We start from the raw sequence: 12,592 nt of genomic DNA on the forward strand, positions 1-12,592 counted from the left end.
TAAAGAGTGTTAACTTGAGTCGTGGGACTCGCATTAACCTTTCTCCCCCCAGCTAATGCCTAGAGAAAAACTGAATAGTTGCACCAGGAATACAGGAAATCAGCTCATAATTCCATCTTTCAGCTCTGAAATGTCCATCATCAGGCAGATAACTCTTCTGTGAGCTGAGCCTCAGTGTGGCTCAGGTCAGAGGGAGCTCACTGCTGTCAGTGCGAGCTCTGCAGGCACTGAGGGAGCTCATCAAGGCATGTCCTGCATCAATCCTGCTTTTATGGCACCAAATCTGTCATAGCAGGACTGAAAACTACCATCTCAGAACCCCTGGGCTCTTGGCACTGGGGCTGACATGGAACAGCCCCCAGAAGGAGCTGAGGGAAGATACCCTCAGCAGGATGCAGGGTTGCATTTTCTAGCCTGAAGTCCGTCTGTCGCTGCGCTGTGACAAACACAAACCATCTGGACTCAGCTTCGTTTTAAGCAGTGTGAAATAAATAAATATCTTACAAATTATTGGGGTTGCTAAAGACAAACTGCAACAGGCAGGGTGAGAATTTCTGGTTTGCACTCCATTTCTGTTACTGATTCATCCATGTATACATCTTTGCCCCAGTTTCTCAACTGGAGGTCAGTCTGTGATGGATAATAATGATGCAACTGTTTGTCTCTGCCCCAAAAAGTGGAATGATATTCATTTAGAAAGTTAGAGCTGTCATTCACTGCAATGGTTGTGAGATTATATTTTTTTTTATCATTATAGTTTTCCCCAGGGTTAGCAAGTAGATATTGTAGTACAACAATACCAGGCTAAAAATCAATACCAAAGATCTTCTCACACTGTAGGTAAATCACTGTTTTTCACCTCTGACAGTGTATATTCTCTTCTGGTGAGTGATTTTACTGGGTTTTTTTAATGGCAAAAGCCCCATTTGTATGTTCTCAGTTCCCTTTGTAACAGCTTAGGTTGAACCCCAGAGTGAAGAAGAGGCAGTTTGTTATCCTTTCATGTGCCCTCATTTAGAGAAAGGCATTTGCCCCCAGCTGCACTAACACGTGTTTTATTTTTCTTCTGCCTCTCAGAGATGCCTTAACGAAGATGAAAGATGTGTATATCAAGAACCCCCAGATGGGAGATGCAGCAAGTGTGGACCACAGATTATCAGAGCTGGCACAGAACATTGAAAAGCTACGACTAGAAGTTCAGAAGTTTGAGGTATGAGAAGAGACACTGTAGTAAAAAGCAGCTCAGCAAATGCTCAGGTCTGAGTAGGTTGCTTCATGGCTTTTCCAGATGTATTGATGCACTTTCTTGCTGGGAGTGTGAAAGTGCTGCTTGAGCACTTGCATTAGTCAGGATCTTTGATCTGATTTGTGTAACATAAACATGCACCATCTCCTGTGACTGTCAGCCCACAGTTTAATTTGCCACAGAAAACAGATTGTGCTGAGTGGAGGTGAAAAGAAAATGTAGTGCTCTCAGGACTGCCCAGAGGGGTTCAGATGCTTATTTAATTAATTAAATAAATTGAAGCATCATGTTACAGACATCTGTGGAAAATCAGAGTGACACAAATGCAAAGCACCATTTAGAGACTGACAGCAAGACCGAAGCCATCAGATGAAATACGTTTTAAGGAATAGTCTGCCATGAACAGGAAGCCTCCTTAGTGATATAAAATCTCAAGAGCTGAATGGGAGTGTTTGAAATATATGAAGCCCATTATAATTACATGAGAAGGATTATAGGGCTGAGAAGACTTCACTCTTTATTTTTCAGTTAGTGCATAAACAGATACAGCCCATTAATTTTTGATGTTTCTTACAGTTGTGGCTTTACTATCCATTGCTCTTGCTCGTTTGAAATCAGTGGCTCTTTGATTCTCCTCAGCTTTGGTTCTTGTGCATTCAGCAGTCCCAGAGGTTGCTGTGTCTCTGGTGTTATGGAGATCACTCAAAGCTGCCACCCATCTTTTTACTCGATAGTGACTAGAGCAGCAGCATCTCCTGGCAGCTGCTGTTAACTGATTCCCCTGGCTTATGGTGTTTTTTTCAGCACCCGGCGTCAAAAAAAATATTTAAGGAAATGAGAATATGTTTACAAACACAGTTTTGGCTCTGTGGTGTGAGTGCCAGCTGTGGCACAGCAGAGCTGAAGGGCTGTCTGTCCCCGGCAGGGCTGGCTGGCGGAGGTGGAGGGCCGGCTGCCCGCGCGGAACGAGCAGCCCCGGCGCCAGAGCGGGATGTACGAGCCCCAGAACCCGTCAGCAGTGAACAGCTGTGCCCAGGACCGGGAGAGGTACAGTATCTGTGCAGGGTGGGCAGCTGGACCCGCTGCCCTCGGCTCATTGATCAGCAGAACTGCAGCTCTGCAGTGCTGGGAAACCCCTCCTGTCAGCAGGCCCACCCCAGGCACTCCGGAGGGTTTTGCATCCTCGTTTTATCCTATCCCAGCTCCAGGAGCTGCCATTCTGAACGTGTTTCTGAACTGTGTGGTAGCCCCCACGCTCACTGCTCTGAAGGCGAGCGAGACAGTGCGTTTTTTACGGCTTTTAATGGTAAAAGTGATGTGTCCCACCCACCTGGTGTCACAGCCAGTTCTGAGCTGCTCCCGCCGCAGTTGCTCCCCTTGCCTGACGTGCCTGGTAACAGAGTGGCTCTCTCTGCTCCTGAGGTTGGTTGCTATAGTTGCTCTGTTTTTCCTCTCTTGAGCAGCCCCGATGGCAGTTACACAGAAGAGCAGAGTCAGGAGACTGAGATGAAAGTACCTGCAACGGACTTTGACGATGAATTTGATGATGAAGAACCACTACCCACCATAGGAACATGTAAAGCACTCTATACATTTGAAGGTATCACTCCAACTTTACCTTCATTTCACTGACTGGTTTTTTTCTAATTCATATACCGAGAACAAGTGGGAAACCTTCATTTAAGCCCTGCAGTGCAAAGGGCAAGCAAGGCTCTGGTGTGATTCTGTTTGCACTAAGTGATTTGTCTCCTGTCACACAGGGACTTTGCAAGAAGAACCAAAACTCTGGTGTCAGGATTACATTTATCTGGTTTTTTGTGTTCACACTGTTGACTCCAGAACCCCACGCTCCTGTTTTTGCTGCCAGTGATGCAGCAAAGGTCGTGTCCACACGTCATCATCCCAAAGTGCTTCTGGTTCCCACTGTGCAGGACACCCTAAAATCCCTGTTAACTGTGTCTTTCAGGTCAGAATGAAGGAACAATTTCTGTAGCAGAAGGAGAGATGCTCTATGTAATAGAAGAAGACAAAGGTGACGGGTGGACGCGGATCCGAAGGAACGAAGATGAGGAGGGCTATGTCCCCACGTCTTATGTTGAAGTCTATTTGGACAAAAATGCCAAAGGTGCTATGACCTATATTTAATACTATTATTTTTATTTTGTTTGCTTTCACAGAGGTAATCCAACCCTGAAGCTGCTCTGTGTTGCAGATACAGAGCCTTTTAAAAGTCTGTACAATGCCACCGAGTGCATTATTCCGTACGTGGACTAATTGTGGCTTTCTGTACTGCAAAACGTGCTTTTATTGCTCAGAGAAGGGTAGTGTGGGGGCCTGTGAAACCAGAGGGGAAATGCAGCCTTTCCTGGACAGTGTTTGCTCAACTGTCACTGCCATTGCACGCCCAACTTAGTGCAGGAAGCACAGAGCCATTTGGGATAATACAGGCTCTCCTCAGATATCCAGGTGGCATCTCAGACACATTCATGAGCCAGCTGTTTGTCCCAAACTTGTTCAGTGGAACTTTATGTAGGAAATATTTAAACTGCTGGTTTGTGTCTGTGTGGGAGCTTTTCAGAGCCTGTTGTGTCCTGGGGACCTTCTGGATTGAAACCTGGTCGTTGTTTAGTGTGTGAGGTAGGGGAAGGAGAGGTCTTGCCAAAACCTCTGTGGTCCTTGACAAATGGGTAAAACATTAAGAAAGCTCCTCTGTTCCTTCCCACCTTGCTACATTTCAGATGTATTTGCTGTTTCAGATGACCATAACTAATGGTTTGATCTTTTGCTCACACAAGATCAATGGAGACATTCAGAGTTTGGACTCTGCAAGCTGCTGTTTGTTGCTTTTAATTCCTCCCAAAGAGGTGTGCTGAGTAAGGAAGCAGTGCTGCTGGGCAGTCCTGGCTGGAATAAATGCCAGCACTGAACACCTGGTAATGGGATACACCGGGAAATCAAAAGATTTTAGTCCTGTTTGAAATCAGGATGTGTTAGAACTTCACTGTTAAATAATTTGTGTTCATTCAGTCACTTAATCCTTCAGATTACTGTTGTGTTTCCTAGACCTTAGAGTTCTTGGTGTGAAACAAGCTGCCTCATCCAAGCCAAAACAACACTGAACCGTTTTCATTGGGATTTAGGGACACTAGGAAGAGAGGAGTGGAACTGTGTGTAAATCAACACTATAACTTGAGCAGTTCACAGTGTTGGATTCAGTGTTAAATCAGTGCAGTGCCTTGTCTGCTGCAGGTGAAAATCTGGGCCTTGTTTTATTTTGCCATAATGCAGGAGTTTTGTGTTTTTGTTGGCAAATTACAGGGTCAGTTGAGTTGCAGAGGAGTGCAAAAAAGCTTCCACTAGACTGAAAATGCAGTCAGTGCTGGGGGTGAAGGCTGGGACAGCTGCAGCCACTTGTGTAGCCAGGGTGGAGGTTTCCTGGATAATTTAAAGTTTTTCCATTACTTTTACTGGACTTCAGGAACAAAATCAAATGTATCTGTGAATATCTAATATAGAGGAACTATAATGTTTACCTCTTTTATTTCTCAATTCTCCACTTCAAAAAAAAAGATAAAAGAGAGCTTTTCAAAGAGTGCAGCATAAAGATTTGGGGGAAATGTTACTGTGTTTAAAAGACTAAGTCTGTTGCAAGCTGCAAATTTCTCATTTGATTTTTAATGTATTGGTAGAAGTGACTTGATTCAGTCCTTGAAATGGAAGCGATGACATTCCAGAAAGTAACACTGTAAATACTAAAGCATTTGCAAAGTTCAGTAATTCCTTCCTCTTTTTTTGGAGAGAAGCTTGAGCAGCTGATACTGCTAAAGGTTGGCTGCTCACAGCAGCTCTGAGTACACCTGTGACTCCCCCAGCCAGCAGAATGAGCCCTGGCTCAGGAGTACCTGCCCAGCCAGGTTGTTCCTGTGCTGTGAGCCAGAGGCAGCTCTGCCTGAGAAATCCCACTGCTAAAGCTTTGTGAAAAGCTGCTTTTTCAGGCAGCTGAGGCCTGTGCTGTCAGGGCTCTGCTGCAGAACTGAGCTGAGCAGGACAGGTAAGTCATGTGCTGCAGGTGCCCTCCTGATCACAGCCTTCAAGGAGCCCAGCTGGGTCTGTGTGCCCCTGCAAATACCTGTGTGAGGGCTGTTGGTGACATTTACAGAGGGTGTTGGCAGAGCCTGTCACAAAAAGAACAGTAATGTCTATCTTCTTTTGCCTTTTTTTTTTTTTTTTCTTTTTCCAGATGTGTACAAACCACTTCAGAAAATCTCTGAGTAGGTTTGCATAGGCCTGTCCACCCTTTATTCTCCTGGTTTGCTGCTACGGTTGTTTTAAGAGCTGTGTTTGAGAAGGTTTTCTTTAGAAGAGATGAATGCACATGTCATATCTCCATCAATGAAAGACTCTGTTAGGTTCCAGGTTCTGCTCCGTTGTCAGGTCGCCTCCGAAATGTCAGGAAAGCGCTGGTCCCACCGTGTCCATTTAGTGCAAACAGCATTTGTTTTGTCCTTCCCGGTAGAAATGAGAGCTGCAGGGCTCGTTCTCGTTGGGATTCACCCAGGAAACTGTTCTGAGCACACACGGGTGTAGCATCTTGCAGGGCTTTCCTGCACCTGTCGGGTGTCTGGTGCTGAGAACTGTCAAATGCAGGAACCAGTCACTTGAGATTGACCATCCTGTGTCACTGACTGTGGTACCTCATCACCTTCATGGGAACAAAACTGTCTTTCACTGAGGGATGTTGTGAAATCGTGTGATACACACACACAAAAAAAAATCTGCATGGAATAACCAGCTTTGTATAAACTCTGCATTGCACCCAACAAAAGCGCCACGTCCCCCTTCCAGCAGAAAGCCTGGATGTTTGGGTGCCATGCAAGGAATTAGGGCTGGTTTGTGAAGTTAAACTTCTCGATAGGAAACTATTTTGGAGCCGTGGGCTGATGAGCATTTTGGCTCCTTGGCCACTGTGGGTCTGTTCCCCCTCACCTCTGATATCAGTGAATCCTCGTGGGCAGCTCTGGGGTTCCCAGTGCTGCAGCTCTGCTGTTTGCTGTAACCATCGTGCAGAGCCTTGGCTTATAGAAATAAATAGGTAAAAGTTAACCACGCTGATGCACTTTTTATCTAGGATATATCTGATTATTTAATGCTTGCCAAATCACCTAGGAATCGGTAATTATAAACTGGACTGTGGCTTTTTAAAATCCTTTTGTTAAATACGTGCCCTTAGTTCTCCCAGTATAAAAAAAAAAAATGTATATAACATAACTTAAAAACTAAAGTTACTTGAATTTGAATTGTTTTTATCCTTTTATATGTGTATAAATATAAATGGTTTTATAGGCTGTTCTTCTGCTTAACCCAGCTGTTGTTTTGGTAACTACTTGGTCCCTCTTACATGGAAAAGTGTTTTTGGTTACTCAGCTGCCTGCACCTGGTTGGACTCGCATAGAAACTGCTGTTGTGTGTTAAGGTTTGTTAAATCTGGCCAGTGTGGTTGTCTCATTTCCTTTCTTATTTTTTAAAGAATCATCATCTGTCAGGAATCTCTTTGTAGCTTGATGTACCATGGTGTCTTCTTCTAATAAACATTATATTTTCTCATTCCTGTGAGGTTTTGGTTTTTGGGGTTTTTTTAAACAGCAATTACTAGTTAGTGGCAATAATTAGTGGCAAAAAATAGTGAAGTTTAACTTTACTAAGGGACAGCAGATGGCCCAGAGCTGTTTCCCACACTCAGTACCAATGCAATTCCTGTTCAGGAAAAATATTCTGTTGTGGCTCTTTGAAAACTGTTTTGTGCTGTCATTTGGAGGGGTTTTATGGAAGTGGGTGCTCTCTGAAATGTGAGGGAAGTCTGGACTCATCCTGTATTTCCTTGGATACAGCAGTTTGGGCCAAATCATACTCCTGGATTGTGGCTTCACTTGGCCAAAGGAAAAACTTGCCCTCAGCCAGCAGACTGTGGGAACAGGGATGGGCAGAGGATGGGTTTGGAGGCTTAGGCTGGGTCACTGACCTGTGTATTCCTGGGCTTCCCTTGGCAGTGAAAGGTCTCTGCAGCCTGTGGTGGAAAGGAGAGCTCTGAATTCTTCTGCAAACTCCTTGTGTTTTAGTTTGCTGTTGTTTGGTAGCATTGATGGTCTCTGGAGCTGTCACTTGAACAGATGCAATGCTGATTTGCAGGCTGAGAATTAAAAAGCTGTTTGTTTTCTCAGTGGCACAAAGTAGGTGCTGGCAGGGTCCTGCTCCTGAGGAGGAGAGCAGTGTCCCAGTGATGCTCATCCCCAGGCTGGAGGGGAGGGCTGAGGGTGAAGGATTGCTGTTTGAGTTGGGAGCCTTCCTTAACCCCCTGTAACCCAGTAGATGCTTGATGCTCTATTTCCTTTAACCTCCTGCAGGCAGTGCTGCTCTTAAGGGATCCCATTTTCCCCAACCTCTTTCTAATCCAGTCTCTTTCTTTTTGTCTTTCTTATGTTTTAGATTCCTAAAGGTGTTTGTGCTGGTGCAAGAACCTCGGGGCGAGCTTGTCACAGAAGGAGAAACAAAATGGTCTGTTTACCCTGCAGGCAGTTAAAACACACCCATGGAAAGCCAGACTCCCAGTCTAGTCTGGAGTTCCCACTTGAAAAATTCAGATCTAAATTCCATCCCAGCACCATTCAGACGCTTGCTCTTTTCCATGGCATGCTACTTGTGGCTCGGGTTACCTTATCAGCCTTTCCCACTCTTCTGCCAGCTTGGCACAGCCCCTCTGTCAAACACAACCCACACTTTCTCCCCCACCCAATCCCTCCCACCCTCTGTCAGAGAACTGCTGGCTGCCCTTGGATGCAGAGGGCGGCCGGAGAGTCCCAAGCATGTGCTGGTCTGTCTTCTGTCCCTTTGTCCCTCAGTCCATCTGAATGTACACACTGGTCCCATCAGCATTTCACACGGTGCCTTTAGTGCTAATCCTGCAGGAATTCTCATCAGAGAGCGTGGAAGGGAGGTGGAAAACCTCCCCTGGGCACAGTGTTACAGCAGCTGGACTGGGCTCTGAATTTGCAGATGTTAAATTTGATCCATTCAATATTCTGCTTTCCCCAAAAGGTCGCTAATACTTGTCAGCCTTTTAGTTTTTATTTTTTTTTACGTCCAGGCTGATGCTCTTCCCAAGTGTTAAACCCCTATGACCTCTCTGTTCCCTGAAACCCTCTGAGCTCACATGTGTACGCTGGTTTTCCTGCTTGTTCTCCCTGCCCCCTCCCTCTTCATCCGCCCTCCTCTCTCCCTCCTCTTCCTCACACACACACACAGACACACACAGACAGTGGCATTTTGGTTTGAAGCCCCATTTTGCTGGTCACAGGCCCCGTTTGGCTCTCGTTTCAGCCTGCATGCTCGCCCTGTTGCCTTGCCTGCGCCCACCTTCCTCAGGGTCACGTTATTTTGTGGCTCATGGTTAATCTCTTTGCAGTTTTCTTTTTTTTTTTGTTGGTTTGTTTTTCAGCATTTCAGACCTGCCTTCTCTTTTTTTTTTTTTTTTTTTTTTGCATGACCTCCTGTGCGTTCTCATCAGTTAATGTTTGAATGACAGAGTTTTTTTAGCTAAATAAAAGAGGGGGGGGAAAAAAGGAAAAAAAAAAAAAGAAATCGCACTATTTCCTTCTCCCACCTTGTCATGGACTGGACCTGGACCCAGCAGCCAGACAGGAATTGTGACCACCCTGTTCTCAAGTGGTTTGGTTAAAGCAGAAGTAGGATGATAAGTGATGCTGCACTCTTATCATGTCATGCAATGAGGAGAGAGCTACAACATCTCCAAATATCACAAGTTCTGGACCTCAGCTGCCTATGAAAGGGTCAATTGCTCTCTAAACTTCTGTGTTCTAAGTTGGTTTCCTCTCAGTCGTTACCATTGCTTGGGTTTTAGTCATCTTGGACAAGTTTGAGCCCTGTAAGAGTCAGTTGTCACCAAATAGCTCCCGAGGGCTGAATTTATTCATCGATCAACACGTTGTTCAGGGGGATCTCCTGGCTCCAACCCAACTTCAGCACATTTTGTACAATCCCCAGATTTTGAGAAAGTTCATGTCAAAGCCACTATGGGCAGTGACCCTAAAATGAAACCTCTCAGGGTTAGTTTGCAGACAGACAGGTGTTGTTTTGCTGCCTGCTGTGCTGTTGTGTAGGGTCAGCACATCGAAACACATCCCAGAATCACAGACTCTCCATGCTGGGGGTGGCTTGGGCCATTCCCCTGCAGGGTGAAGTCATTTTTTTAGTTGGGTTATGTGTTATATTCATAACTCTGCCTCTTTCTCTCCATTCAAGACACCAACTTTTATTTTCATTAGCACAAAGTCCCTCAGTGCTACAGTTCATCCTGTAGCTGTTGTAATGATGGTGCTTAATATCTGCCAGCATCAACCAGCAGAAGGTTTGTATTTTAAACCCAACCCAAGTGGCTCTGGAGCCTGTGCTGAGCACAGAGAACACCAATCCCAAGGCTATTGGGATGGCTGTGGCATCAGAGGGTCAAAATCCATTAAACCACATCCTTGTCATTGCTGCTACTGTGGTCACTGAGCTGTTTAGATCCATGAGACTCCAAGGGGGATGCACACACTTGGCACCTGTGGCTTTGTGCAAAGATTTGTGCAAAGGCTTTGTGGCATCCCCCTCAGGGGATCTTAAAGGGTTGAGCAGGTAAAGGGGGTGCGAAAATATCCTTAAAATATTTTTAGCTGCAGTATTTTTATTCTCGTGTCCAATGCACTGTTGAATCAGCAGCTAAGAATTCATTTTCACCTGTTGTTGTGCCATCTATGTAAAAATTAGATCAAAGTTTGCTTTTCTATATTTAATCTGGGTGGACAGTATATTATTGTCAGCCTCTGTGGAACATTGGAACAATTGCAATGTCTGTGTTGCTCAATTGTGCTGTAGAAGGAGCATTAGCTTTAGCTGACTGGTTGACTCGCAAAGTTTTATTGAAAGACCATGTGTGGAGTTTTTATAAACTTGGCAACTAGTTCCCAAAAGCCTGGGTCTTAAAGCTTATTTCAAAAGCAGTGACAGTCATGTGTCGTAGCCTCCACACGTTTATTCTGCTGCCGTTATCCAGGGTAATGAGTGAGGAATTTTTGTAGAATTCACCTTTGGCAAATGCTGAAGAACTAAAGATGTGACTGGTTTATAAAAACTCTGCTTGAATTTACTAATCTTGCCCAGCAGCATGGACTGTACATCTATGAGATCTCATGATCCCCAGCAAAAGTCTCTAATGCCCTTTCTTAACACGTGTAAATAGAGAAGAAACATATTTACTGATACTCAAAAGTTGTGTTTAATGCTGAGTATTTTTCAGAAGTTCATTTAGTTTGATGCATATTGTTCTTTGGTTTTTGTTTTCCTGCCTGAAATGTCAAAAGACCTAAAAGAAGCCAAAATTCTATTTTAACATGATGATGTCGAGCACTTTTTTATTTGTGTATGTGTGTGTATGTGTGTTTGAGCACTGATCTCGAGACTTCGGTGGCATCTCAGTGTTGTGATTTCATTGCCAATGTAAAAGGTTCTGGTGTTGCCCATTCATTTCTGGAGACAGAATTCAACCAAATAAAGTGCTTCCATTTGAAAGCGAATATTGACCTTGTAGCAATGAAACAAAGTCATCTGCATATTTAAATAAACATTTAATTCCAGAAATATGGTTTCGCTGGACCCTTTTGATCAACCAGATTTGTGGTTTTGTTTTGGTTTTTTTTTTATTTCTTATTATTTCCCACTGGAGTTTTCAGGCATTTGAAGTATTAATTTGGCTCTGACTTGTCCCCTGTTCACATGAGGTCGCTTTGAGACAATGGTATTATCAAACTTTTACCTTTCCAGCTGGCACTGAGGAGAGAATGCAGTGGTTGAGTTGTTTTTTTAGTTGGTCATCTGAGGAGAAAAACATGGGCTGTTCTGGCTGGAGCTGGTGTTGGGAAGGGCAGGTGGTTTGTGCTTTTTCCCACTTTAGTAGGAATCCCTGAGAACTGGAAAGCTGGGGAAACTCAGCAGAGAGAGCTGTACCATGGAATGTTTTGGTTTAGCTGGAAGTCTGGGCAGATTTTTTTCTTTTTTAATGTGGATTGATTGTATATTAAAACAACCTGTTGCAAGCCTGGCAAGTAATGGATTTGGGCCTGGCTGTGTGGACATGCAGGTGTGTCAAACACAGTAATCTGAAAACCAGGCACATTTCTGTAAGTCTGCCCAAGGTGTACAATTCCATTTTAACGTGCAGGGTTGGTGAATAGTGTGTGTGTCTCTAGCTGAGACAAAAACCCCTCTGGCTTCTGCCCAGCTTCTCCATCACCCCTTTGCCCAGTTCTTTGGAAACAGCCCATCCAGGGACCACCAAGATTTGTGGTTGTCCCTCTCAGTAGGTGACACCTGGCTGGTCATTTTATCTGAGAAATAATCTGCAGATTATTTATTTTTCTAAGATAAAGTTGCTTAAGCTGCCCTTATTTTTCTTTTTCTTTTTTCTTTTTTTTTTTTTTTTTTTTTTAAGCAGGATTTCAGTTGTTCTTTGCCAGCACTAATTAACACCCTTGTCAGATCAGGACAAATCGGGGCTGTTTGTGACAGGCTGCTGGTCTTTGTGGTTTTGGGCAATAATGAATAGGAGGGGGTGTCCCTCTGGCTCTGACTTGGATTTATCTTTCACAGAATCAGCACTGCTGACTTTAAATAGAAAGAGCACAACCAAAGGGGTGAGTGAGGGCTGGGGGGGCGGGAGCCAAGCTGAGCAATAAGGGAGAAGAAAATGAAATGAGCTTTTTGTGTCTGGGCTGTCACTGATGGGTGGGTGTGCTGTGGCTGTGGGGGAGGGTGGGGAGGTCCCACCCAGCAAGGTGTGGCCTCATGGGCTCAAGCAGGTGAAACTGCAGCTATGTGGGTGCTGCATCTCCAGGGGAAGAGCCAATTCCCCTTCCCAGGGGCTGAGGCAGGACAGGTGAGAGTGTGGGGCAGGCATGGCAGAGGGTTTGTCAGCTGTCACAGCTCTGTTCTGCTCATGGGGAAGAGGAGCAGCACCTGTGAACTGAATTGGCACTGCCAGGGGCCCATGGGGAGGGAGCAGATAAGCTGAGATTTGCTCCATCAGTCCAAGGCATAGGCAGTTCTTTCATCTCACCTTTTTTGCAATCAGCAAGGGACCTCATCAAATAAGGGGAAAATGATTTGCAAAAAGAACTGATAAGAGCTCAGTGCTGGCAATGGCTCCCAGAGCCAGAGCTGCACCTGAGGTGTGCTCAGAAATGCTGTAGCTTTCTCCAGTGGAGCTGGAGGAAAGCTTGGCTGCAGTGGGATTTC

The 12,592-nt window shown here is 44.9% G+C and overlaps 1 protein-coding gene across 30 annotated transcripts in view; it reads left to right on the forward strand.

The window, feature by feature from the left end:
- Positions 1-10,939, forward strand: part of FNBP1 (formin binding protein 1) — a 98,163-nt gene extending 87,224 nt beyond the window's left edge. For 18 of the 30 annotated variants that reach the window (XM_064676908.1, XM_064676915.1, XM_064676905.1 and 15 more), the window contains 5 exons: positions 1,078-1,210; positions 2,172-2,293; positions 2,707-2,846; positions 3,213-3,371; positions 5,487-6,850. In XM_064676908.1, the coding sequence (XP_064532978.1) occupies positions 1,078-1,210; positions 2,172-2,293; positions 2,707-2,846; positions 3,213-3,371; positions 5,487-5,521 (589 nt within the window). In that variant the 3' untranslated portion in view covers positions 5,522-6,850. Of the gene's footprint in view, positions 1-1,077; positions 1,211-2,171; positions 2,294-2,706; positions 2,847-3,212; positions 3,511-5,486; positions 6,851-7,729 lie in introns of those variants that run through there. The other 12 variants (XM_064676906.1, XM_064676917.1, XM_064676924.1 and 9 more) reach the window with 5 other exon arrangements.
- Positions 10,940-12,592: the final 1,653 nt, after the last annotated feature.

The sequence above is a fragment of the Pseudopipra pipra genome, chromosome 20 (assembly GCF_036250125.1).
Source record: "Pseudopipra pipra isolate bDixPip1 chromosome 20, bDixPip1.hap1, whole genome shotgun sequence".
NCBI classification, from domain to species: Eukaryota; Metazoa; Chordata; class Aves; order Passeriformes; family Pipridae; genus Pseudopipra; species Pseudopipra pipra.